This window comes from Pseudopipra pipra, chromosome 4, assembly GCF_036250125.1.
Source record: "Pseudopipra pipra isolate bDixPip1 chromosome 4, bDixPip1.hap1, whole genome shotgun sequence".
In the NCBI taxonomy this organism is placed as follows: Eukaryota; Metazoa; Chordata; class Aves; order Passeriformes; family Pipridae; genus Pseudopipra; species Pseudopipra pipra.
This window is the reverse complement of record NC_087552.1, coordinates 20,792,879-20,818,736: the sequence shown is the minus strand read 5'-3', so window position 1 is coordinate 20,818,736 and position 25,858 is coordinate 20,792,879. Positions and strand designations below refer to the sequence as shown.

At 43.4% G+C, this 25,858-nt stretch overlaps 1 protein-coding gene across 2 annotated transcripts in view; it reads left to right on the top strand.

Moving 5' to 3' along the window:
* Window positions 1–24,621, top strand: part of GPRIN3 (GPRIN family member 3) — a 35,517-nt gene extending 10,896 nt beyond the window's left edge. For both annotated transcript variants that reach the window (XM_064651909.1, XM_064651908.1), the window contains exon 2: window positions 15,933–24,621. In XM_064651909.1, the coding sequence (XP_064507979.1) occupies window positions 16,016–18,394 (2,379 nt within the window). In that variant the 5' untranslated portion in view covers window positions 15,933–16,015 and the 3' untranslated portion in view covers window positions 18,395–24,621. The remainder of the gene's footprint in view (window positions 1–15,932) is intronic.
* The last annotated feature ends 1,237 nt before the right edge of the window (window positions 24,622–25,858 follow it).

The following is a 25,858-nucleotide window of genomic DNA, read 5'->3' as shown; positions in this document are numbered from 1 at the left end:
ACCATATGATGGCTCTCACTAAGCTTTTGCACCATGGAGTTAAAGACACGATTAGAAGTGGTTTGGGTTAGACCTATTAGCTTAGTTTTGGAGAGTATTTTGAAGAAGAAATGCATATGACAATATATATTCCCCCTTGAATTAATGCAGTATTTTTCCATCTCTCCCCTCTTGAAGGCTTTGTGTGTTGCCTGTGAAATTTCATCCATGGGCTCTTGAGCTGACCTCTGTGACCAGAATTTAGCTGGGATAAATCTCTTGTAGTCACCTGGTCCTGATTTTAACTGCTTCACTCTTGACTGTTGAAATGGTTAATTGGTTATATACACTTCCTGATTAATTCTGCCTTTCTTGAGAGGGTTTCCTGTTTCTGACTGAAAAGGGGGCAGGCTTTATGCACGTACACATTTGTTTTTAGTTAAGTCTATTTAGTCTGTTTGTTTTCCTTTCTTTTTTTTTCCTTTTATTTACTAATACACAGAAAAATACTTTCTGTATGATCACAGAGCAGCTTTCCGCATAGTGTTTGGTCAAGCATTAAAAGAAAGAGACCTAATAGATTACCAAAAAAAAATGGGGAAAAATACTCTTCAGAGGCTTAGAAAGACAGAACAATGCTCACAATGTTCAAATTGAGCATGCAACATGAGGTAGCAAGATATAGGAACATGGTCAACACCACAAATATTTAAGCAGTGTTAAAAATGTCTTTCAAAAATGATGCTATACCATGGTGCAAAAGATTATTTTAAAACATCCATTTATGAACAGTTTCCTGGCCTTGAGCTATATGAAGCTGTGAAATGGTCTGGCAAGGAGCACACAGTAAGAGGCAGATGGGAAATCAGTGCTGGAGGAGCATTCAAGCCTAGGTCCAGGAGGCAGAGGGCCAAAAATTTCTCTATCACAAGAACCAACCAACTTACTTTCTCCTACACATCCTCATTTGTTTTCTGAAAGAGCAGGTCTCCCCTTCACCCTTTATCTTCTCCTGCCTTCTTACCTGGATAGAATTCAATCAGCAGTTGTAGAGATCTGTCAGCCTCATAAATGGAATGAAGTTACTGAGTTCACATGGGAGAAGGTTGGTGTCCCCAAGGTCAGCATTAACACTCTAGTTTTGTGGGAGAAACTGAGGCATGCTAACCTTGAAATTCAACAACTGAGCCATTTCACCTAGTTGCTCTCCAGAGAGAAGGCCAGCTGGCTAATGAATTTCCAGATGTTGCAGTTTTTCCCTTAAAATAAAAGCCCCCACACATGAGGGGAGAAAATGTGTTTTCTATCCTCCTGGGCAAGGAAAAAGATGAGAGTTTTGAAGTGGTAATAGGGGATTTTCCAGCCCATCTGCAGTACTAACCAGACATCTGTCTCTCTCAAACCACCTCCCATGGCAGTCTGCATTTGCAAAAATGTTTTTCTCCTGCTGACTTTGAGTAGAACAAACCCAACAGTTTCCCTGTGGCTGCCCACACCTGTGGTTTAAGGTTGTTAATAAATAGATTAGGAAGAGGAGTGAAGAGAGCTGAGAGAATGAAAATCAGGCTATGGTAATTACCTGGACTGTGCTGACCAGCAGCTGAGCAGGGATGAAGGTGCAGGCTTGTCACCTTACTGACAGCCAAGTTGCTTGGAGTGTGGCCTGGGCATTTGATCATATGGTTATACAATGAATACTTGATAAATTGCTCTTACTGTCATAGCTCTGTAGCCTGGACTTACTTGGTCCTCTGGTGCAATCTGCCTCTGTCCACATACTTCTTCCATTTTTTCTTGGTTGCCTCTGAGTCCCCTTGCTTAAGCACTCAGGCTACAGGGTTATAGGAAAGGTCTTTCAGAACAAGTTGCAAGACTTGCTCTCTACAAGAGAAGCAACTCATCTGTAAGAAGAAGAAAAGACAATTGAGTAGAGTTGCTTGCTCAGTATCTCATTGACTGCTGCCCTGTTTAGACAGTTTAGACTTCTCGCTTGTCTTACATTCATATCCCATCTGATCCCATGCCCTGCCTGAGCTTTCTGAAGAGCAAGAGCATTAACAGAGCCATTTCCAAAAGTGCTTATCTCCTCGTATGAACACTTGTGGATCTGCGGTGTTTGCAGGTACTTTTCTTGGGTGGATGGCCTTCCTAGTCTGTAACATCCTTTGCTTATTCAGCTTTAAGGTGGTGGCTTTGTGGGTTTTGGGTTTTTTCTTTGCAAATGCTAGCAGTAGCATATTCTTTGCACTTGTTTGGTTTTCTGGATTTTGCTTTAACAGAGGTACCAGTCTGCTTTCCCTCTTCATAGATTCAGGACTTGCTATATGGCAATCTAGCAGAGGGAAACACCCATTTGAATATTTTTCTAGTGTTGTTGCAGAGCTGGATTGCTAAAGCCAGATTCCAGTGCTCATGATTACACAGGTTTTAGTAGTAGATGATGAGATGTAAGAGATGGGTGTTCTGTAGTTAAATCATTGGCATTAGACACTGACTGTTGCATAGTTTTCTCTGTGATCTTCAGCTGTGTTAGCTTCTAAGGAAGAGGCAGAAAATGTACCGGTTCCTACCTCTGTTCGCTATCTTGCCTGCTTAAGCGATGAATGTTTAGTATCTCTATGCTTACATGTGGCATCCAACAATACATCAGAGTATGTCAGAGCCTTCTGGCGTTTCTTGGATAAGAACAGGAATAAAAGAAATTGTGTTTTCAAAAATATTGAACAACTTTTGAATTCTACTGGCTTTACTGGTATTTCTGATTATTCAGCACTTCTGAGCATCAGACTTCTTTGATTTCAGTGCCTGGCTTTAATCACCCAGATTAGGCTAGATGACTATCTTTATGTTAGCATATATCAAAGTGTATATGTATGTGTATGTCTGCCTGCAATCATGTAAGTATGCATACTTTGTGATAATATAAATTGTATCCATAAATAGGATGTCAATAAAAATAAATTGTGGTAGGAAGCCTCTGTGCATTCACAGCTGTCAGATGACTGGTTGAAGTATCTAGTACTTATCTTCAAGAAGGTCTTGTGTGAAAATAAACCATCTTGTCTGGATTTTCATGCTGGCTCCAAGGTTGCATGTGTTTTCTTGCTCTTTCAAGTATGCCTCTGTGCATGAGGCATTGATGTTCAATGCGAGTCCAGTAATTAAACGCTAAGCTGTGAATGATCCTTTTTCACACCCTGCCAGCTTCCACTCCAGCTGACTTAGAAACAAGGACAAAGCTGTCACACAGCCCTGCTTGCTCACAGCTGTCCTCTAGCAAGGTATAACCTGACCTCAGCTCACTTCTAAGATTTGCAGATTAAATATACTTGCAGCTCAAGCAAGGGCAGCTAAAACTGCTCCAAAGAGGAGTAAAGAGTGTAGCCTGATGGGAGGTGCTGGGCTTTTGGTGATAAACTCAGTGATTCCTTGGGGCTGCCAAATCTCTGAATGCTTGAGGGCATGTTTTGCTTGCTGTGTGTAGCTTGAGAAGCTGGAAGGTGAGCTGGAGGGATAGCTGCCATGGTGAGTGCCAGTCACGCTGCCTGTGGGGATGTCTGGTTTGGGCTTGGCCAGGTGGTCGAGGCAGCCAGCTTCAGTAAAGCTGAGACTGTTAAACTCAGATGTGATATATCTTGTTTGAGCTGTCATTTTAATTAATGCTAATTATAGTCATTAACCAATTTGGCAATCATCCTGAAGGACAGTAGTTCAAGTCAATGTTTTTTACCACTGCCTCTATCACAGTGTGCTTCAGTTGCTTCAGTCACCTGATAAATGTATATGTAAATATGCCTGTCTTTAATGTAGAAGAAATGAGGAGAAGAGGTATGCTCAGCAATAGGGTCAGTGTAAATCTTAAACTCTAGCTCCCTTTGACAGGAGTGAGAATGTCACATTAGCCTGATATAAGCCATCATGACCTTGCAGAGTTCCAGGGTACAGACCAGAGTGTACATCTGGCATGGATAAGGCAGAGGTCCAGGGTATGCATATAGTTGTGCCATGCTGCAACAGGCAAAGCTTTGGCTTATGACACCTCCAGTAAGTGACTCCCAATACTATTATTAGCTTTGAGAGGGTTTACAGAACAAGACATGCTGTGTCTCTATTTCCAGCATGTTTTATTGAACTAGTCTCCAGATTTTGCATTGCTATATCTTAAATATTGTCTGTCTTGGGGGAGTGTTTCTGGGTTCATTTTGGTTCTGACACAGATGGGACTTCCCAGGTCTCAGATGCTAAATAAGGATTTGTTTTAAGAGCACTGAGATTTTTAAGAATTCAGAAGCAGAGAATGTAATTATCCTTAAGCCTGTGAAAATCATATTTAAAGCATAGTGTAAAATGCTGCAGACAGTTGGGTACCTTAGCCCCCCCTTGTTGGGGCTGGAAGGATAGAAGCACATTGAATCTATGGATAAAAATGCAGGTTTTGAATAAGCCATTGTTAGGAAACAATTCTAACAGAAGTGAGGATGGTTCCTGCGATTGTTAGTGTTGAGTGATTTTTATATGCCTGGGCTGCCTGCAAGGGCAACTCTAAAAAGCCATTGCTATCAGACACCTGTGGGATAGACTGCAAATAATGAATTGTTCCTAAAATAAGCTGTCATACAGCACAGCTGTTGGTGTTTTTCTTTGCTGCAGGAAAGTGGAGGTGTCGAGAGAGTGACTTGGTGACTGAGTTGGCTTCTTCACCCCGAGGAAGCACTGCAGTCTCTCTGTTCAAGCACATGTAAGTGATGGATGGAGAAGACTTAAGAGGCTCTCTTTATCCTGAGGAGCTCTCTGGCTGTATAGCGAATTTCAGGACTCCAAGTTAGGGATGTAAAGTTTGAGGGGTTGATTTTTACCACCACTGAGTTGGTGTCACTGCCAGCACCTCCTTTTACTTAAGCCGAGAGCCAGAATAGCAGGTTGCTCTCAATTTTACCTGGTCAGATCTGCCACAGTGGCAGTCACTGTCATATAGAGGGTTTCTCAGATGTGTCTTTCAACACCTTCTGTGAGCACTGGGTGGAGACCAAAGAAGACATGCTGTGGTTTATAGGTGTAATATTTTACAAAAATGTTCATATCTAGCATTGACCTTCATTAGAGCCAGGTGGCTAGAAGCCCTCACATGCCTACAGTGCTTTGTACACCATCAGGCTGTTCCATCATTTCTGAATATAAAGAACAATGGTGTCACTGATTATCTGCAGTACATGACGTGTTGGTTTTCCTGGCTTTGCAAGGTGCCATTTAGGGTGTGTCATCCTATCCCTGCTCAGTTAGCACATCCCACTTTCCTCATGCCCCGCATGCAGTACTTCATCAGTCAAAAAAATAATGAATGAGGCACTGATCTCTGGTTTCGTCCAATTCCAGCAGGGTCAATATTCAACCAAATAAAGTATATAGCCTCAAGTGAAAAAAAAAAAGAAGAGTCTGAGACTGAGGTGGCAGTTTTCCATGTAATGGTCTCACTGAAGTCATACTGAAAGCTTGAGTGGCTGAGGTGAGCAGGTTAGAGGCCTTAGCTGATCATACAGGTTTGAGTCATTGCCCTCAAAAGAGCGTTTACCAGCATTGTAAAGATACCATAGAATTGCTCCGATTTTTATCCCTGAACAGCGAAGGCCTCCAACCTGCAGCCATTTGGTTTCCTGCAGAGCCTCAATACATCAGACAGAAAGTGGCCCAGCACATGGTGCTTCCTCTCGTGTTTTTTTGAGAAGGTGTTTAGCAGGAGGCGGTTTACTAAGGAGATTATTTTGTTCTTTTTGCTGCTCTTATGTCAATGACAGACAACAGCAGAGCAAAGTGACAACGTGAAAAAGCAGGAAGCAACTGCTGAGGTGGCAGCAGGAAGAAGGCAAGATATTTTTAACTGTTGGGGTTTTTTTTTCTAAAAAAAAAAAAGCCACAGTTTCAGCTGCCAGCCTTTATTCACATTAGTTGTGTTTTCTGATAGCCAGGAGACAAGAGTAGACGTGGTGAGATCATCATCATGCCTTTCTTAGGTTAATCACACAGCATGGCAAATTTCTGTTACAGTAATGACTGGTTAGGCACTACATCCTTCTTCCCTAATTACATGCCATTTGGAGTAGTTCTTTTCCGTTAGGATAACGCCTGTAAATGACAATGGATATGTCCTTTGCCAGGTGCCTGTTATGTAAAGATCTCTTCCCTTCTCTAATACTAAGCCCAGCATCTTCATTAAAATGATATATGAGGAGAACTTAATTTTCTCAGACAGCACATGAGAGTTAAACATTATCATTGGGTTTTACTTTATGCAAAAGACATTGATCCTGCTATCAGCTCTTCAAAGGCAAAACTTCCTCACTTGCAAGGTTGGTTTTAAAACAAGAAGTACTGCTACAATACATTTCTTTGGGCACTGATAATATGATTATTCAGCAGCAAATCAGGCCTAATTATCTAGGCTAGCAGCACCTCTGCTGGGGATGCTTCAGCCATGAGATGAGTATTTGTATTCAGTGCACTGGGGGAATGCTCTTAAGGAGGTCATAATGAAATTCAGGAACCTTCCTTTTGAGGATCTGAAAGCATGTTAGAAGTATATAACATCCTTTGTCCCTAGAGCCATCCTTTCCAAGACACACCTACTCAGCAGTAGTTACATTCTCCTGACCACAGAAATGTGATTTTGGCCTTGGTCCAGCTTACAAGAGATGGATGTCCACGTAAACCTTATCATCCTGGTTGTTGCTAGTTATCCGAGAGTCATAGCAGAAAAAGCAAGAACTGCATGGGCACTAAGCCAGCATTATGCTTTCATCCCTAAAGATGATCACTCTGCTTTATAATGAAGTCACGTCGGCATTGCTGTTTAGGAAAAAGGTATGTATTGTTGGCTACTGTTAAACTGCTCTCACAAAAAACAGGGCTTTTGTTTGTCAGCTGTCAACATTCAAAAGCTTTCAGCTGCATGAAATGCGTTAATGAGGGGTTAGATTTCACCATACTTTTATCAGACAGGAGAAGATAGCAGGATAGATAAGGAGTGAATTCCCACTTGGTCTGCTAGAAATTCTGTTGCTTTCAACATCAAACATGAAAATGGTGTTTGAAAGCCTCCTGTTCACATCCCTCAAACATCATGTCTTGTTTTTACTCAGTAGTAAGCTGGAAAAAAATACTGTGGCAGTGAGCTATGTTAAATGGAGTCACCTGATGTGGACAGCAGGTTGCTGCTTTCCTCTTGTGTGCTTGTGTCAGGGATGTGGCATGCAGATGTTCCTCCTGAAACATGGCTTACCCTTGAAGTCAGGCTGTGTTTCCTTAAAAATGACTTCCAGTGTCAGATATTGAAATAAGAAAAACCCGTTGATAAAAAATGAGGCTAAACATAATTACATGCAATTAAAAAAAAAAAGTAAAATAAATATCTGTGTGGGTTTTACCTGCATGTCACATCCCCTCCTTGGTGGCCTAGGATATGAGGAAGGAATGTCACTGTAGCTTATGCAGCTGTTAAATGTAGCTGCTGGTCAGTGTAGTTGTTCTTTGATTTAGCTGTTTTCATAAAGCCATTTATCCTTCCCTTTCACCTTGGAGGAGAAAGACTGACGGGCTCTTGGCGGTGTTCTGCAGCAAACCCAGTGTTCAGCAGGGACTTTTGCATACTTACACAGCTTGCTGAAGAAAGCCTTTTTACCGGGTGCTGTAGCCCTGGGAGGAGTTGTGCCTGTCTTTGCTGCCCAGGGCCTCTGTCTGCCAGCAGGGAGGATGCTTGGGAGCATGGGCTGAGTGGGGGAGTAGAGGGGCAGGATGGGGATGGGGGTCAGAGGAAGGGATGGTATGGGGAGAAGGGTGTGGAGGTGGTGCACGTTCAGGCTGTTATCCAGCCCTCCTGTAGTTCCTTCCCATGCCACTGCCCTTTGACCATGTGGGGGGCTCTTTTGAGAGATTCTAGAGGCTATGATTATGTGAGGATCTGCGCTTCTCCTGGAAAAGGCTTTTAATCTGTGAGAAAGAAGTGAACTTTGAAGGCTTAAACCTTCAATGGCAACAGATGATACCACAATTCTTAATTTAAACCAAGATTTTCAATCTCCTTTCTAAATGTTGGCTTCTAGCAATCTTCTCAATACTATATTTTCTCCCACTTCTAAATACCATACTTTCATGCTTTAAAGTGTTGGAGCACAAGGCAACGCCACTTTTCCTTCTGGAAACCTGGAAGAGTTTCGCAAAATCAGGGTGCACCCATAAATTCGTAACCACTTGGTCCTTACTCCCACACAAACAAGATGCTCTTGCAGCATGTCCACAGCCATGGCCACAGGACAGTGACATCTTCAGCAGAGCCAGCCCAGCTTTTGTGCTGGGGAATGTCTGAGAGAAAGCCCCTGGTGAGACTGCAGTAGCTGTATGCATCAGGGTACAGAAAAGGATAATGTGATCCCTTCCAATACAGTGACTTGCTGACAGAGATTAAAAGCAAAATGCAACCAGGCAAGAAGTTTACATGCATGCTGAAGAATTACATTGTGGTGTTGCTAACGGTGCACGGGCTCCCACCAGGGCTTTGGGAACAGATGCTGGAGTTGGATGTGGGGGTTGCTGCTTGTCTCCTGGCCAGGGCGAGATGGGTGCTGCCCACAGGGAACAGATGGGGACACGGGCTAGAACATGCTGTATCAGAGCAGAGCTGTACTTCCTTTTTAGATGGACATCTTTCTAATTGTAGGGTAACTGCCAGCAGGATGGTAGCACTGAATCATGCTTGATCACCACACAGTTTTTGTTCTGTGTGCCTGCCTATTAAAAGCCCATTGCAGATACTCTCATACATCTGTCCCTGAGCAACTGCTGAGGTACACATGTGTCCTTGGACCATTTTGAAGTGTCAGGGCAAGGTTCTACTCAAGGTCATGTGCCCAGACTCTCAGCACCATCCTGCACTCCCAAGCCATGGGACTTGGACTGGTTTGCACCCTTTTGTCTGAAGCTGGAGCAGAAATGTGCCCCAAGTCTGGTTCGGCTCTGCTTGGGTGCACTCTTTGTATACCAGTCTAAAGCTGCTTAGGCCAGCACTGACTTCGGGCAATCCTGAGGTTATGGTAGGGATGGAGTGACTGATGCTTGCTTCCAAACTAGGATAAGCACTGCAGTACCAAAATTATAGCTAGACAATCCCCTGTGCTCACTGCTAAGTACCTGAGAGCACTTGAGAGATCTGGTTTTGGAGAGGCTCTTCTACAGCCTGCTGGACACTGCACTTTCTGGACTCTAAGGAATTAAGAGTCTAGGGAGCACAGAGAGCATATATTTAAAGAGAGCATGTACCTGCAGAAACAAAATCCACCAATAGTATCTGCATGCTTCAGTGAGAAAATACTGTAAATATTAGATTTTAAAATGTATTTACTATTAATCAGAAATGCGTTTGCATCTAGTTCAGTAGACTATGTTGTTCACAGTAAGGTTACTGTGGCCTCTTTTCAGGGTGTATTTAAGGTTTGTCAGAAGCTGAAAGAAATGAAAGAAGGTGCAGAGCAGTTTGCTTTGCTTTGGATTAGTCCCAGAAGCCACTGTACCATTTGGTAGGACTAGCTTTACCCATTTTTTCATCTGCAGGTTTTGGGCAACAGGTTAAGCTGAGCTTTGTCCTTCTAAAGGGGAGTTCCCGTGCTCTGCATTCTGAAGCATGAAGATGCAAGATGAGAGGAGTCAACAACCAGAAAAATATGTTTCTTCAGCATGTACAAAATATTGCTAGGCAAATCTTCAGTAGCTGTCAGGCTGATTGGCAGCCATCTCCTTTTGGCAGAAAATGGCAGTGCATCTTGCCCTTGATTTCTCACATGATTTTCCTTGGTTTATTACCGTTACAAAGCAGGGACAAGCACTTATCCCTGTTTTTCTTTTGGACTTATTTCCCATTTTTCACTCCACTGTTTCCATTATTCATTGTGTCTTGACACCTTAGTGAGCAGACTGGCTAGGCAGTGGGAGTTGAGTGTCAGCATTCGGGAGAAAGAGCTGTGAGACCCAGTGAGGAGCCGCTGCACCCTGGGAGCCCTGTGGAGCTGAGTTTTCCTCAGGGCTGTTCATGTGGCTCAGTTGGTAGTTCCAGCTGATCTAGTATTGTGGCGTCACATGTGATTCAAAAGTGCTTCTAGGGCAGGTGCTGGGAAGGGTTTTAGGAGGGACTGTGGGGTTCGGTTTGGTGGTGTTTGCTTTAACATTAAAATGAGCGGCCCAGACTTCCACTGAACAAGCTTGTACAAATAAAGGTCCTTTTCTCATAGGGCATGCATTGCACAGCATTTTACATAGGCCAGATATGCTAAGAAGGTTCATAAATAGATGTGCATTCATTTCCAAAGGTGATTAAAGTGTGTCCTTCCGTTTGGAAAATCCTTAAACTCCTGATGGACAGCAGCAGGAAGGCCGTACAGAGGATCTGTGTCTGTATGTGTGCTAGGGCTTTGGGCTGGGTGGAGCCTTAAAGTGGATCTGATGTTTTTCTAAAATAAACTTCCCTACCCCAAAAAAGTAACAAGAAAAACTGAAAAGCTTTTCAAATAAACCCCCACACACCTAGAGTTAAAAAAAATCACAAATGAGGAATTTAATTTTTAATATAGTGAAAAATAAAAATAAGCAGATGAGGGTTGCAGAGGCTCCTGAGCTGCATGAGACTGCCTGGTCCTCTCCAGTCCTCCTGAAATTCTTCCTGTCACCCTTGGCGCCTGGCTGGATGCTCCCTGCAGGGACTGCACATCTCAATTCCTTCTCAGCTTCCTCTCCAACATTTGTCCCATGGCCCATTGAGCTGAGCTTCTCCTAGAGAGGTGTGACTAACCCCACCAGACATTTAAGGGAATGTAATAGTGAATGCACAAATAAGATAGACAATACATCACGTCTTTCCCTGTTCTTGTCCTCGGGGCAGTTGTGATAGAGCCAAACAAGGCTTTCGGTATGGTCAAATTATTGAGTGGGGCCGTAACTCAAGGTAGCCTTGAGCACAGATGCTGCAGCGAATGTGCTCAGACACCAGGATGATGGGATCAGCTGATGAGCAGAGTCAAGGTGTGTTGTAGTTTAAGGCAGCAGAAAAGCATGAAGAAGCAATAGGAAAAGGTAAATCACTAAAAAGGGCAGAGAACCCCTTATTGCACTAAAAGCAGTCTAGCAATAGGCTGTTGTCCATCTGTGCTGAGTAAAGTCCTGTCAATTCACTGGATAGCAAGGAAGTAAACAGCTATTTAGCAGTATATGCTGAAGTGTTACAGAAGTTCTGCTGAGTCAGCAGAGGCCAGTCAAAAGCAAGCCACCACATACAACCTGCTTTGCTTAATGTCTGCACAGAAGGTCCTGCAGCCCTGTGGTGTTGCACTTGTTGCTTCTGCTGTCCACCTCCCTGTCTGTCTCTGGAACTGGTTCATGCTGTGTTTGCAGGTCTGTCCCTCAATAACAAGTGCAGTCCCCAGGTGTAGAAGGCAAAGTGGGACTTCAGGCACCATATCCTTGAAATGCCAGCCCCGTCTCTGCTGGGAACCGCAGGTATGCAAGGTATCTGTGGGCATCCCCTGCCGCCTCTTGCTCCCCTGTGGTCACAGTGTGATAGTCTATCTCCTGTCAGCATCCCAAAGCACACTGGAAGATGGAAGCTCTGCATCTTGTATCTTACCTCTTCAGGCAACCTCTTTTGTATTTTAATGAATATGTCCTTGGTTTGTGCTGCCCTTTATTTGTACTGCCAGTTTTCAATCCCACAGATAATTAGGAGAAAATAACCCATAAAGCAAATTTTTCACAAATAAAAAGAATAACAAACACCCTTTGACATTAAAAAAAGAAAGTTACAGCATTTACAGAGAACAACTTAATGATGTGGGGAAAAAAACCCACTGGGTACAGAATTAGAAGGACACACATGCATATTTATGTTTAAAATTTAAAGAAGTGTGCTTTGTGCTTTTTATATTCAGTGGTCTAATATGAGTTTGGCTGAGCCATTATCTTTTTTCTCAGATCAAGAAATGAGAATGGAGACTGAATTCTCAGTTCAGCAAATGTTTATCTCTGTCCTTAACCAGTGTGGTTGCATAATGATTTTTGTGATGCTCTGAGAGATCATATAAGATTAGAACTGTTAAGAGCAAATGCTCGGCTCTTCTATTTGCAGAGACAAGTTGTGAAGAGAGGACTCCAACAGTGGGGGGCTCAAAAAATAGAAACCTAATGAGAATAGAGTTGGGGAAGGAGTGCTTGATTAGTTTGGGAGCTTCTTTTTAATTGCTTTTATTTTTACAGTTGAGGGCAGGTGGAGATGCTGGTAGTCTTATTTGTGCTTTTGCACATTTTCACATTTTTTTCAAGAGGGAATGGGAGGCAGAGTCTTATGTAGGAATTTCCTGCAAATTTATGGGTTTGTATTATGAAGCATGCAGACTTTCTCATAAGCAGCAAGAGGAAAAATTTTAGTGTTGTTTAATTGGGGGTTGGGTGTTACTGAAATAACTAGGAGTTTCTTTACATTGTCAGCATTGAGTTGCCTGGAAACTTCTTGGTTTGGGAGTTAGTGGTGTTTCTGCGTTTTTTTACAGCACATAAAAAAGACCTACTCAGTCACAAGAGTCTGTGAAGGTCTGCTGGCCATGCAGGGACCCTCCCAGACCATATAAGCCAAACACAGACATTGTCAAAGGTAGAAACCTCTTGTTGCAAAAGGTACAGAATAATTCTTTGTTGAGATGAGAGTGACACACTCAGGCAGGCTAATTTGGCCTGCAAGAATAAGGGGAAGGAGAACTGTGTTGGTGTAGCAAATCTGTTCTTATTACTAAAAATTGATTTTGACCTTTGTGAAGATACTAATTTCACCTCCTAATAACAGAAAATTTTGGATGATTGCTTCAGGTCTGGTACAAGACTTGAAAAATTCATCAGCGATCTTGATTTGTTTTGACATGTTTTTTGGCCTACTACTGAGTTTTTTATTTCTGTTTCTCCTAAGTATTTGCTTGCAGGCAGTGTTGCTTGTTTGTTTGAATCCTCACTGTCTTGGCAGTTGAACAGTGTTGCCCAAAGGTCCCAGCATTGTTCTTCATTCCTATATAACAGGACTCAAATAATAAAAATGAGACAATAATCATAAATGAGATCTCAATAACAGAAATACCTTTCCAATTCTATAATCTGTTGGGTTTGCTTGTTGTTCTCTTTCTTAAGACTTACCTTTCTTTCTGATTTTTATTTATTCTTCAGTAAGAACATTATCAAAAATTACTGTGTTTATTTAGACTACTACAGTGCCTTTGGCTCCTGTCATTAGGATGGTTTAGTGAGGAGTCTAGGAAATAGCTCCCATGACTTTGACAACAGTCTTTATAAAAACCTTATTCTCATAAACTGACTCATTTTCAGAGTCATTCTAGGAAGTAGAATCACCCATGTCCCCAGCCTGTGTTCAAGGGTCAAGCAAAATGTCTGATCTATGCTCTGTTGTCCCACATCCGAGAATAGGTCCAGGTGGATTTTCTGGGGCAGAATTTTCTCTGTTGACGTCATATGTCAAGGGCTCTGTAGCGGAATCTCTTTTAACTAGCACATGAAGCACATGTTTAAATGTGTGTTTCAGGTGATGCTGAGGAAGAGCCACTAAACAGATGGGGAGAATTCATGCAGGGGTTCAGAGTAGAACTAGTTAATTTAATTGACAAACTAGGAATTATTCCCCTGTTGAGAGGGTATGAGTTAAAAGATGGTGCTCCAGGTTCTGTATAGTGAAGAACTGAACAGATTTTCTCTGAAATCTTTATTTCTTCTGAAACTGCTAAGTACATCTCATCCTAAAAATATGGATTGGTTTTGTTCCATTATTTGTTTAATTGTTCTGGATCTAAAAAATAGAAAAGATATGTGACCTGCCTAGTGGTATGTACTGGTTTGGTTTGCATCAATATTTGGAAAAGGAGAGAAGACAGTAACAGAATTAGACAAAAAGATTCCCGAAGCCATCTGCTCCTCTCCTTGCAGACATTAGATGTTTATAGTACAACAGTAGAACATGGAATGGCTCTCCTTTCCTTCAGGACTACGTTGGCTGTCTGTAAAGTGAGCACATAATAGAGTGAATATGTCTTGTAGGCAGCCACAAACTCCCACTGATTTCCAGTCTGGTTTACATACTTCTCAAAAATCTTAGCAATCCTTAGCCTTCCTGGAAAGCCACTGTGGGATGATCCTGAGCTGCTGTCACAGATTATAGCTAAGGAACTCAGGATCCTTCAGGGGCAGGATCACAGTTTCTCGGGACTGGCTTAACCCAGCAGACTGTATATCTGTGGTTGGACAGAGCCCAAAAAGACAGCATAAAAATAATAAATTATTAATATCTGGAAGATGTAAAGCTTAATTAATAAGTAATAAGTTGCAGCACTTTTCTTTTCTTAGAAATATAGACTGGCTGTATTTTTTAAATTTTCCTTTCATTGAACATGTTTCTTCTGTTGCTCTTTCTAAGTATCCTAAGGTGCTGAAACTTAGGATTAATTTTACAAAAACTAAGAAAGTTATACTGCTGCCATTCAGGCTGAGAAAGAGAAGGAGAGATGTTTTCTGAAAAGAGCTTTTGTTGATTTTGCTAGTAGGGAGGGAGGGTCTGGAACAGCTGAGTGATTGCACAGCTGCTTCCAGCAGCGTCTCCCTAGAAATGTAGCAAAGGAGATCCTACTGTGTGCCTGCAGAGATGGAGGCACACAAAAAGGTACGGTAATTTTCCTGGCATCATCCCTCTGGTTAACAAAACTAAATGTTGAGAGTGTCTCCCAAGTCTCATACTTTTGTTTTCCTGGCAGCATAAGACAGGGAAAACTTTTTAGACAAGCACATGTAGCCTGCAGTTTAAAAGAAGAGTGGGTTGGGATTTTATCACTGGCCACCACCACTCTGCTGACACTGACAGGGATCCAGTCCTTGACCTCTAACAGAATCCAAGTTGGGCTAAGCCCCTCTGGAATGCCCAGCCAACAGGCACATTTGGAGATCACCTCCTATTTGAAGCGATGGTTTCTCTGCAGTCCTGGCAGGATTTCAACCTCGATAACTCTGCTGCACCTGCTTAAAATCCCTCCCTCATGTTTCCCTGGGTATGGCATGGGCCCCTCCTGTTCTGCAGTGCTTCAGTGTTCCCCTTCCAGTTTCATACCACCTGCTCCTAAATTGATTTCTAGATCACTTGTACCTCCATTTATTAATCGAGCTGGCTTCCTTGTAATTATTTCAAAGGATCTAAGCGTGAAAGCAGTAAGTGCGTGCACAACCCTTGTGCTGTTCTGTGCAGTAGCTTCTCTTGTTGTTTATCTGCATCACCCAGCAGGTTGTGATCCTTGCATATTCCTTTTACAGTGAGGCTTGGGTTCATCCACGTTAGTCTCAATTGACCTGTTGCCCCCTGTGACCATGTCCTTGTTGGTAATGGAGCTAGAAGGGCTATTATTAAGAAGAAGGGGGGTACTGGTGCTTATTGCAGGTGTGGGATCCACTCAGGTCCAGGGGTGGAAATCAGGTCTGTTCTTCACATAGGTGCAACAGGCAAGGTAGGGCCTTTCCTTCCATGTGTGGCTTGTTAGAGAATGTTATCACAGTGAGTTTATTTTGTGACCTCAAACACCTCTACAAAGTCTGTACCTCTTCTTTAAATTTCTTTTTTTTTCCTCCCTCTTGGTATGTCATTGTTTTCAGTAATGTATTGACAGCAGAGCAGCTGTTTTTGCTTTGTCTCTAATATTGGTTTCTCCATCCAGACTTCAGAACTGGGAGATCATTAAAATCTGTCTTTTCCATGACTTTTAGGCAGTCGGGTGCTTTACTTTCCCCTTTGCCTGCAAGTATTTCTTTTTGTGCTGTAAAATCAATTTGTTCTGTGTGCTTTTACTTAAATCTGACTGCTGCTAACACTGTGTTTGTTTCATTAACAGGTTAGCTTCACAGGAAACCCGTCACCAACAGCGAGAAAACTCCAAGGACAAGTTGAACGCAAACGACATCTCGGAGACAGTCCATGGGGACTGTACCAGATCCTCTGAGATCTGCCAAGCTTTCCGTGGTCTCAGCTTCTGCAGAGGAGGAGCACCTGGGAGACCTGCAGTCTGCTAAGCACCAGCCCCAACTACCCAGTGGCCAGAGGACCAGCAATGGCTTCCCTTGCACACCGTCCAGCTCAGCTGCAGTTTGCTTGTCTGACCTGAAATGCGCAGGTGCTGCCGGCACTCAGGGGTGTGAGCAGTGCCACAAGGACAATGAGAGCCGGCAGGAAGCCTTTCCTCCTGGGCTCGCCAGCACAGCTGCAGAGGGGCATCCTGCAGCTGTAAATCCTGCTGGTTGCTCCCAGCCAGTGGGCAGTGGAACACCAGCAGCACCAGCCCTTCCTGCAGCAGGAGCCCTCTTGGCGGGGCAAGGGCCAGAGATGATGCCAGCCCCCCAGAGCTCCCGGCAGTTTGTGCAAGGCAGCCAGGTGAAAACGAGCTCCCTGACGCAAATAGATGACTCTGCCTTGAAACCTCAGGGGACCAATGATCAGCCGGCACTTGAGGTGTTAAATTATTCTTCCCCAGGTGATCCTGTCAGGGGTGATGAATCCTGTCATACTTCTCAGGCAAACCTTCTGCAAAGAGGGGAAAAAGGCAGGGGAGCAGAAAAAAATGGTTCCGCTGCATGTCAGTCAGCCTTGCCAGCAAGGCAAACCGAAGCTGACCTGGGGAGAGACCCACAGACCAGTTTGGAGGCGAAGAGCGGGCCTGCAGACAAGGCACAGTTGCAGCCCACAGATAAAGCTGAAGCGGCACAGAGCAACAAGGCACCAGCCCAGTTTAGCCACAGGAGTCCACATCCTGTACACAACACAGACCCCAGGCCAGGAAGTCCAGGTCCCACCCAGCTCTCCAAATTCAGAGAAACAGGTACAATGACGGTTCAGCCAGAGAGCAGCTCTTTGACTCAGGAAGCTGTAAGTAGGACATGGCGAGATGCTGAGGTTCAGGCTGTGGCTACTGTGGAGAGCAAATCTGCTTCCACCAGTCCCAGCATCCTTGTTGCCTTCTTGAAAGGAAATCCTCCTCCAGAGGAGAAGGAAGAACTGCACATAATTTACCAAGGAGGTATGGGGCTGAGCCAGGCTGAACGTACTGACAATTTATCCCCACCACAAAAGTCCCCGTGTTCTCCTGGTATCACATCAAAATCGACTGTTGTGGCTGTGACTGCTTCAGCCCAGACCCAGCCTGTCAAACTGCCTGGGGTGCCGTCTGACATGGTGTCTCCAGTGTCAGCAGATAATGCAAAACCTGTTGTCCCCTTCTCCCCTGCAGCTGTTACCTCCCAAGGGACACCTGTGGGTAATGCTGGAACGATCGGTGAAGCCCATGATGGCAAGGATGCTGCTCAGCTGCCAGTGGATGCTCCAGTCTCACCAAAGCCTGTCCCAGTCGAGCAGCTTGCTCTTGACTCCAGTAATCAAACTCCATCACAGTCTGGGACTGGCACTGATGAACCAAGCAACACTTCCCCTGATGCTGTCCCAGGAACCAAGAACAACGGGCGAGATCTTGTCCGTGTTGCAGGAAGCAGCCCGTTAGCTTTACTCTGTAGCACAGACAGTGAAGTCAAGCAGAAGGAGGTCCCAGCTAGCTCTGAGCAAAAGCCTGTGCAAAGTAAGGGTGCAGGTCAAGGGGAGGCCATTCCTTATCAATCTGTGGTAAAACCAAAGGAAGAAAACTCAATGGTGCTTGATCCTAAAGGAGGGATGAATGTTAGCAGCCAGCCTGCCACTGTCCATGTAAAGGCGTGCTTGGAGGATGTAGGTGAGAAGAGCAGAGGCCAGGGAGACACTGGCCAGTCTCAGACAGCCAGCAGCCAGAACCTGCAGGCAGGACTGACACCTAAGTTGAGTGGGAGTTCTCCAGGTCTTGCCCATCCTGTGGCAGCATCTGCAGCTCTCCAGCAGCAAGGCTTCCAGGCCAGGGAGTCCAGACACGAGCTTCACACAGCAGCAATTCCTGCTTCAGCTCAGGCCTTGCCAAACCTGGGGGAAAACAAAAAGCAGCACACCCCAGCCATGGAGGCAAAAGTGCAAGTGAAGCAGTCCAAACACATCAGGGATGTTGTTTGGGACGAGCAGGGAATGACATGGGAAGTTTACGGTGCTTCCCTTGATCCAGAATCCCTGGGAATTGCCATCCAGAACCACTTACAGAGACAAATACGGGAACATGAGAAACTGATCCGGGCCCAGAACAGTCAGACACGGAAATCCATTTCCTCGGATACATCTTCAAATAAAAAACTGAAAGGGAGGCAGCACAACATGTTCCAGTCCATGCTGCAGAATTTTAGGCGTCCTAACTGCTGTGTCCGACCTGCTCCCTCTTCTGTGTTAGACTGACGTGGTTTGCAGGGGTGCCTGGATCTCTGCAGTGGTAGAGAGAATCCCTCTCCTCAAGTCCTGCTGTTCGGTTGTGTTACTGAGGTTGTGATGCAGCAACAGTGGAAAATTATTCCCCTTTGTTTTCTGACTAGCCACATCTCCATCATGCCATTATTATTGTCACAGCTGGTGTATTCCCACATTATGCCCCCTTCCCGACTACTGTCAGATGAAAAGCTAGGCACTTAGCAAAAGCACAAATTTCAATTGCCACCTTGTTGCAGGGAGAGCAGCACCTTCTGTTAAAGTAGGAAGCAGAGAGATTATCAGAATTATTATGGGAATTATTTGTGTGCATCATGAGGTCTTATACAAAGGGGTGGACTGGGGGAAGCTGAGGGAGGTGGAACTAAGGTTTAACAGCTGTCAAGATCTAAAACAAGACAACTTTCCTGGTGTGTAAGTTACCTACGCTGAGGCAAATCCATGAACAGGCTATGGACATTGATCACTGAGCAGTCTCACTTCTGCTGATACTGTGGGTCACTGTTTTCAGGTTAGCCCCAGGGAGACAGGTCTTCCCTTCTTGTTGAAATGGAGAATGAGGAAAAGAGTGAGGATCAAGACTGAAGGACCGTCTCTTTGGGAGAAGCTAAATCAATGGGATTTTGGTGGCCAGAAGGGGAGGTGAAAGAGGGGCTTTTTGTCCCCCGCATCAGCCATGCTTAAGGTATAAGCAGGTGAGGCACAGGAGAGCACATTGGTAAATGTACCTGCATCCAGTGGGATGGTGCCTGCTGGGGTGTTCCTGCCAAGTCTTTCAAAAGCAGTGAGCCATTCTGGCTCCTCAGCTGGGGTGGGAAGCCCCTGCTCCCCGCCTCCCACGGTGCTGAGCACCTCTCCTCTAAATCACTCTTTAAAGTGATGTGGATCTTTCTTCTCTTTCCAGAGATGTTCTCCCATACGAGCAGGCTGTCCTGTCCATGAGCCTCCATGTCTAGTGTGGGTCTTTTTCCCTTTTAAGTCCTTAGCCAACTCTACTTTTTCAGTATTTTGGTGCTTTTCTTGCTGCCTTTCATAAAACCAATACCATTTATTTAGCCCGTGTGTGTTTTGTTTTACCTAACTCTCTATATTATAAACCATTATATTGTTAACTTGAAAAATTTACTTTATAGCAGTACTGAAATCTTGAGACAATCTTTACTGTATTTCTGACGTTAGAAAAGTTATAGAAACTGCTAATAAAAAGTAGCTTAGTGACTGTTTCTCCAGAATTGTGATATACAATAATGTCTCAAATGTATGTTGGTCACATTTCTCAACATAATATTTTTCAGCCTGGGAAATATGTTTCCCACTAGCTTTTTATTCTGTCCACTAGAGTTCTTAATGGGAGGCTGGGGAACTCCTGCAGTTTGTAGGAAATTTAGTTATCAATCCTGCAAAGCACTGAGGATTTGGATGCTGTAATCCTGCAGAGTACAAGAGTTAAATAGGAGTTACTTTTATTCCATTAAAGATTTTTCGTGAATCATGATGATAATTTTTTTTTCCGTCTGTAGTACCACATGCCTGACTTACTCTGTAGATCTTACAACTTACTCTAAATCTTACAGGTTTACACAGTGTAAATGAGTATTAATGGGGTTTTTTTTGTTTTTTTTCTGTGAAGTGAACCTGAGGTAGTCCCCTTTTATTTAGGAGGTCAGATTTCTTGAGTATATCAACTGGCAACCCTTCATAGTAGCTGTTTTGGGGCAATTTTTCCCCAACAGAAGAGTAAAATACTGTAATATACAATATTTTAACTCAGTTCAATGAAAGGTGTTACCTCTAGGCATAGTACTGAATTGACTCCCAGTTTTCCTCTGGTGCATATCTGGGGGCTTTATGTCACGTCTTCGTTCAATTTCTGTATGTTATTTCAAGTCCTCTCCCACTTGTGATGCTGAATTGCTCATTCTGAAACACCACATTAGAGAGTGTCTTCCCACCTCTGCCTACCAGGAGGAAAGTCTCCAGCCTTTTTTCTGTTAGTACTGCTCTTTCCATCCCCTTCCTAGCAGTGTCTGAGATGTGAGTTTCATGTGAAATTTTGTGTGGCATTAATATTGGCAGTATCATTAGGTCAGGTTAGTTGACAAGTTCAGTGTCTCTTCCCACATTGTGTTCATGTCAGCCCTGACAAGGTTCCCTGAGCTGTCTGTGTTTTTTGCTGTCTCCTGTCCAGGTCCAAGGCTTTGTGCTGCTCCTTTTGCCTCCCTTCTGCCCCTTCCCTCACTAGCTGTTGCCCAGCCTGTCTTCTTGTGAAACCGTGTCCCTTGGCTCAGCTTGCGTCCCTCTCTCTGCTGTCCCCCTTCCTGTAGCGCTGTGAGCCAGCTTACTCTGAACTGTCCCTTTTTATCCTCAGTCTGAATATACAAATGGATTGTCATATTTTTTTCCAGAGGAGAATAAATGGCTATCGCGCATTCACCAATTTCTATGAACTTTATCCTTTAGCTTAAGCTCTGCAAAATATTTCCAGCGTATGGGTGGCTTTATTGAGACCAAACTGGGCTTGGCAATGAATGACCAGGGTGCTGGGCCAGCACTGGAATTAATTCTTCTTTGTGAGGAAGAGGAGATCTCCCCTGGTTCCCTGCAGCTTCTTTCAGCTGCGTTTTCACTAGCCAGTCCACCCACACCTCTCTTCCCCACGCCAAATGACCTTTCTTCTAGGAAAATTTCACCAATGCATATGTACCGCAAAGCGCTGATGGACAGCTTACTAAGTGGATGCATCTGAACAACTGCATGGGCATAACTGAAAAAAATGTAGTGTTCAGCACATATTCTGGGAAAATACCAGTGCAAAGACGCAAAGTGTCCGTGACACTGTCTGGTGAGGGCAGAAGTCCTGCAGACGTGTGTTTGAAGTCAAGCAATAAAGTGCCAAAAAGCCAACACACACAAATGAGTCGATAATCACCAGCACATCTCATGGAAACTATTTTAGGTTTTGACTCTGCCTTGCTAGGGCAGACTGTAGGCAAGCTGCTAGTTTTAACACTGGTGATTTATGCTTACTCCTCCATACAGTGTCTAGATGAAAATATGAATCCTCATGTGGATGACACACGTTTCACCAGCAGCAAAACAGAACCATGTTTTGAGTAGCAATTAGCAAATATTATGCATGTGAGTGGGCTTGTAGCAGCCAAGAAAGACTGTTCTTGGTGTCTTCATTTGTCAAAAATGAAAGTGTGCCTGGAGTAGTGGTATGGCAGAGAGTAGGGGCAGATGATCTGTGTGCCACCACCCCATTCCTTTTCTCTACCCAGTGACTCAGAATCACATTGCTGATGGTTGGATGGTTAAAAACCAAGGAAATCCATTTGGGCTAATAAAAAGAGGGTTCAAAACACAAAATACTTTGTCATTTCCAAGAGTAAATCTATATGGAAAAAAAAAGGAGAAAAATACCTGTGTCGCAGCTTAGCCAGCTGAAGTAACTTTTAAATTCATTTTTTTGCAAGATGAGAAATTTTGGGAAACAAGCTTACTGTCAGGAAACTATTTCCTGTTGGTTGCATTTATAAAGGCAGTGAATGAGAACGGAATATTTACTTCTAGTTTCACTTCAGGAGCTTTCCACTAGGAAAAGATGAGAATAAACACATTTCAGTGTTACCAATACAAAACCTGAGTTAAAAGAGTATGTTGGTGCAGGCAATTTACAGTATAGTCCTGGATTTCATGTGAGGCTGTGACATGTCTATGTGCACTTGGTTGGTATCAGCCAGCTTTGTGTTGCTTTGGGCACAAGTTCTGAAGTTCTTCCTCATTTCTACTGACTTGGTTTGGAGAAAAAAAGAGTGGGGAAATAGCTGAATAGACAAGAAGGGGAATATCTGTCTTCTTCGTTTCAGAGGAAAAAAACCTTCTTTTGAATATACAAGAAGGAATTGCTGAGAAACATGGGAAGGGAGCGACCAAAACTCATGTAAAATAAAGTTGATGTAGGTGCTTCACAAGGAATTCCCATTCCTGTGTGTGTGAAGCCAGTGTTTTGCTTAAGTTCTGCCCATTTCTTCATTCTGACCTCACACATTTTTCATATTGTTGGTGGTATCCCGTGGCTTTTAGGAAAATTAACATTTCCAAAGGCTGTATATTTTGCTAGTATTTATAGATATATCCAAATTTGATCAAATAAAACCTCTAGGCAAACAACCTCAGTTTATTACTGCTACCGCAATTGTAAAATGCACTGTTTGGAGAAGCATATTCAAGGGATTCAGAAAAGGTGAATGTATGCTCTAAAGATAAACACTAGCTTTTCTCTTGAATTTCATTACTATGGTGAAGTGTTAAAGGTAAAAGTGGAAATCCAAATGAAGATCAGTGTTGAAGGAAAATTCAAAGTGGCTGCCGCTGGTTTTCAGTTTGGAAACTTGATGGAATATACCATTCCAGTGTTTCATTACTTAGCTCAGTGTATGCAAGGTTTATGTGAAAGTACAAATTTTATTAGCTTGTTAGCTCCATTATCTTGTTCTGTGTCTATCCTTCTACACCTTTTAAAAGTTAATGCAAAATGTTACCAAGACAGAGTAAATCTTTCACAGACAGCTTATGGGAAAAGCTGCTCTGAAAGAGACAACTGATTGTCAGACTCCGTGGGCTTAAAAACTTACAGCTACAGTTTTAGTAACCAACCTCAGCTGTTTGGGTTTTTTTGGTGTCTCTGTAATGCCTCTATGAGTGATCAGTATTTTCAGTTGTCCGAAAGATGTGCACATAGATCCTTATCCAAATACTGCACACTACCAAGTATCTCTGGGATCACTGGCTGCTGCAGTGGTTCATGGACCTGAAGGTCAGGTCTTGAACCTTGAACTGGCTGCAGTGTTCTCTTAGGGGCCTAAATTATCCCACTTGAGTTAGTGTAGATGTTTAAAAGAATGAAGTATTACAGCTGAATTGAGCCAAACTGAAATTACTATCATCTGGGTTTTTTTTTTAAACTCTTGAGATTTACTGGGTTTTTCTGCTTTTTGATTTTCTGAGCAGCCCTTCCTTCCTCGAATTTATAATGTGGATTTTGCATCAAAACCTGGCAAAGAAGATCTTGCAAAGTGAAACATACCTTTCACCATTCAGGCTGCTTTAAAGAAAAAATAATGTTACTACTGAGCCAAATCACACAGAGAGGAAATATTTTTTCCTCTAGGATAATGTTTGCTGTAGGTAAGCTTTTGTGTACATGTGTCCCTGTTTAAAAGGGGAGTACATGTGTGCAGGTCTCCATGCATCACTCATGCTCTAATATGACTTTTTCTGTTTGCCCTTCTGATTGAATGCTGGAGGCTTAGCATTTTCTACAACCTTGAGGCAAGTTTAAATCACTCTGCAATACAGAAACAAGGATTTTCTCCTTATCTGGTCTCTCAAAAACAGACTATGGGTGACAGCAAGCATTGGAGTTCATTAGAAGTAGAATCACATCAACTGAGCCCCATTTGAAATAATAGACCATGAGTTTTTGCTAGTTTTCTGCTTAGACTGACACTCTTTTGAGTAGAAATAAATGACATCTGCCAGCAAAGTTTCCAGAGGTTGTCTGCTGCAGAATATGAGTCTCTCAGATGCTTCTCAGCAGCTCTGCTACAACTGGTGACCCTTCTGCTGCAGTGTCCTCCTGACAGCACTTCCCTTAGCCCAGTTCACAGTCAATAATTTCAAGTACATCAAAGGCAAGTTTAGACACTGCCCTGAGGAATTTCCATAAAATGGAAGAGAAAGATCCCTATGTTTGTGGCACATAAAATCACATCTGAGTTGTGAAATAAAGGTCTCAGTGGCACACTGAAAAATACTGGGAGTTTCTACACAGAGTTAAAGGGAGGGAGCATAGCTGGACTTTTAATTCCAAAAAACTATGGCCATGGATCAGTCAGCAGCAGAAGAAAACTAACTTTGGGGCTTCTAACAACAAATAATATTATTGTGGCGTTATTCATTTTATAGTTACACTGATTGAACGTGATGTACTGTACAAAATAAAGCTAGTATTAGGCTTCCAGGTGTACCGTGGCATTCATTTGAGACATACCAACAGAAGTTTGCATGTGAAGAAGTCTTACAGTGATACTAAAGCAATGTTACCCACTTGATTGAGTCCCTTAGGAATTTAATGTTTTGCTGTTTTACATCTGGTTTCCATGCTGAGTACAATAAAATGAGCACTGTCTTAATTACTCTGGGTCTCTGTTTGTAGGCTGACATGGGAAAAGAAAGGACTTTTAAGGGTGGACCTTCTGGCTAAATCTGTGGATGTCTGTAGGTCAAAGCCACTATGAAAGGCTTTCTGAATTCAGGCCTGAGACCTGGCACCTTGCAAAGCTCAGCATAGTGGAAGCTGAAGAAGAGACCTGTCTGCTTCCTTCTGTGTAAGTGCAGTTGCCTTTGCACAGCTGTCTATGAGCACAGGCTTTTCTGCATCAGCTGCTACTCTACCCTTCTGCATGAATTCGCTCAGCCTTTCAGCAGTCCATTGCCACACAACAACACATTACTCATTCAGCTCAGCAACCCAGGAACCGAGGTGGAAAAGGCAGTGTTTTAACCCTGCTGTGTCACTGCTGTAGCAAATTGTCACCACCATCCACCAGCACACAACACACATAAAGCTGAGAGCATCAGCATCACAGTAATCATTTTCCTCCCCTAAAAAAGAGAAAGTTTTACCTCAGAGTACAAAAGAGCATAAGATAACTGTGGCAGTAATGTATTTGGATCCAGCAGTGTTACAGGTATGGTATTTCCATGTACCTGACCTTTACTAGAGGGCAGGAAGACCCCACCTCGGCACACACTTTCCTATGGTGAGGGGAGAGGAGCAGAACAGAGAGATAATGTGGTTGCATGGTGCCTCTGCTATAAGTGAATTTCTGTCTGCTCACCCCGAGCTGGAGTCTCTCCCCCAAAAAGAGTTATTTCCTTCACTGTGTTTCTGTACTTATGTCTTGGCTGCAAGGGCTCAGGGTGCTTCAACTAACTGCCCATTCCTTTGTGCAGTTGCAGAGGGTATTTTATTAATGAGCTTTGCTGGGTTCCTTGTCAGGTTCAGGTTCCTGCATGCTAGTGGCTGCCAAACATTAGTCCTGAACCCAAATTTCCAGGAGCAAGGTGCTTCCCTGCAATACCTGGATTCATTCAGCTGTGTGCCACAATTGGCAAGGTCTCTTTGTAGGCCAGAAAGCTGAGGTCTCCCTTTTGTACTTCATCCCTGTAGTCTTGCTGCAGAAAGGAAAAAGTCTAAAGATCCCTTCCCCCTAAGGGACTGATGGAGCAGAAAAAGGACCAGTGCAGAAGATAAGCTATCATTCTATCAAACCAATAATAACCAGTGCACATTTTTTATCTGATGCAGATTTTGTATCATATAATGTGGCAGTTTCAGGGAGATAGTGCCTTCATATATAAAGAATAAGT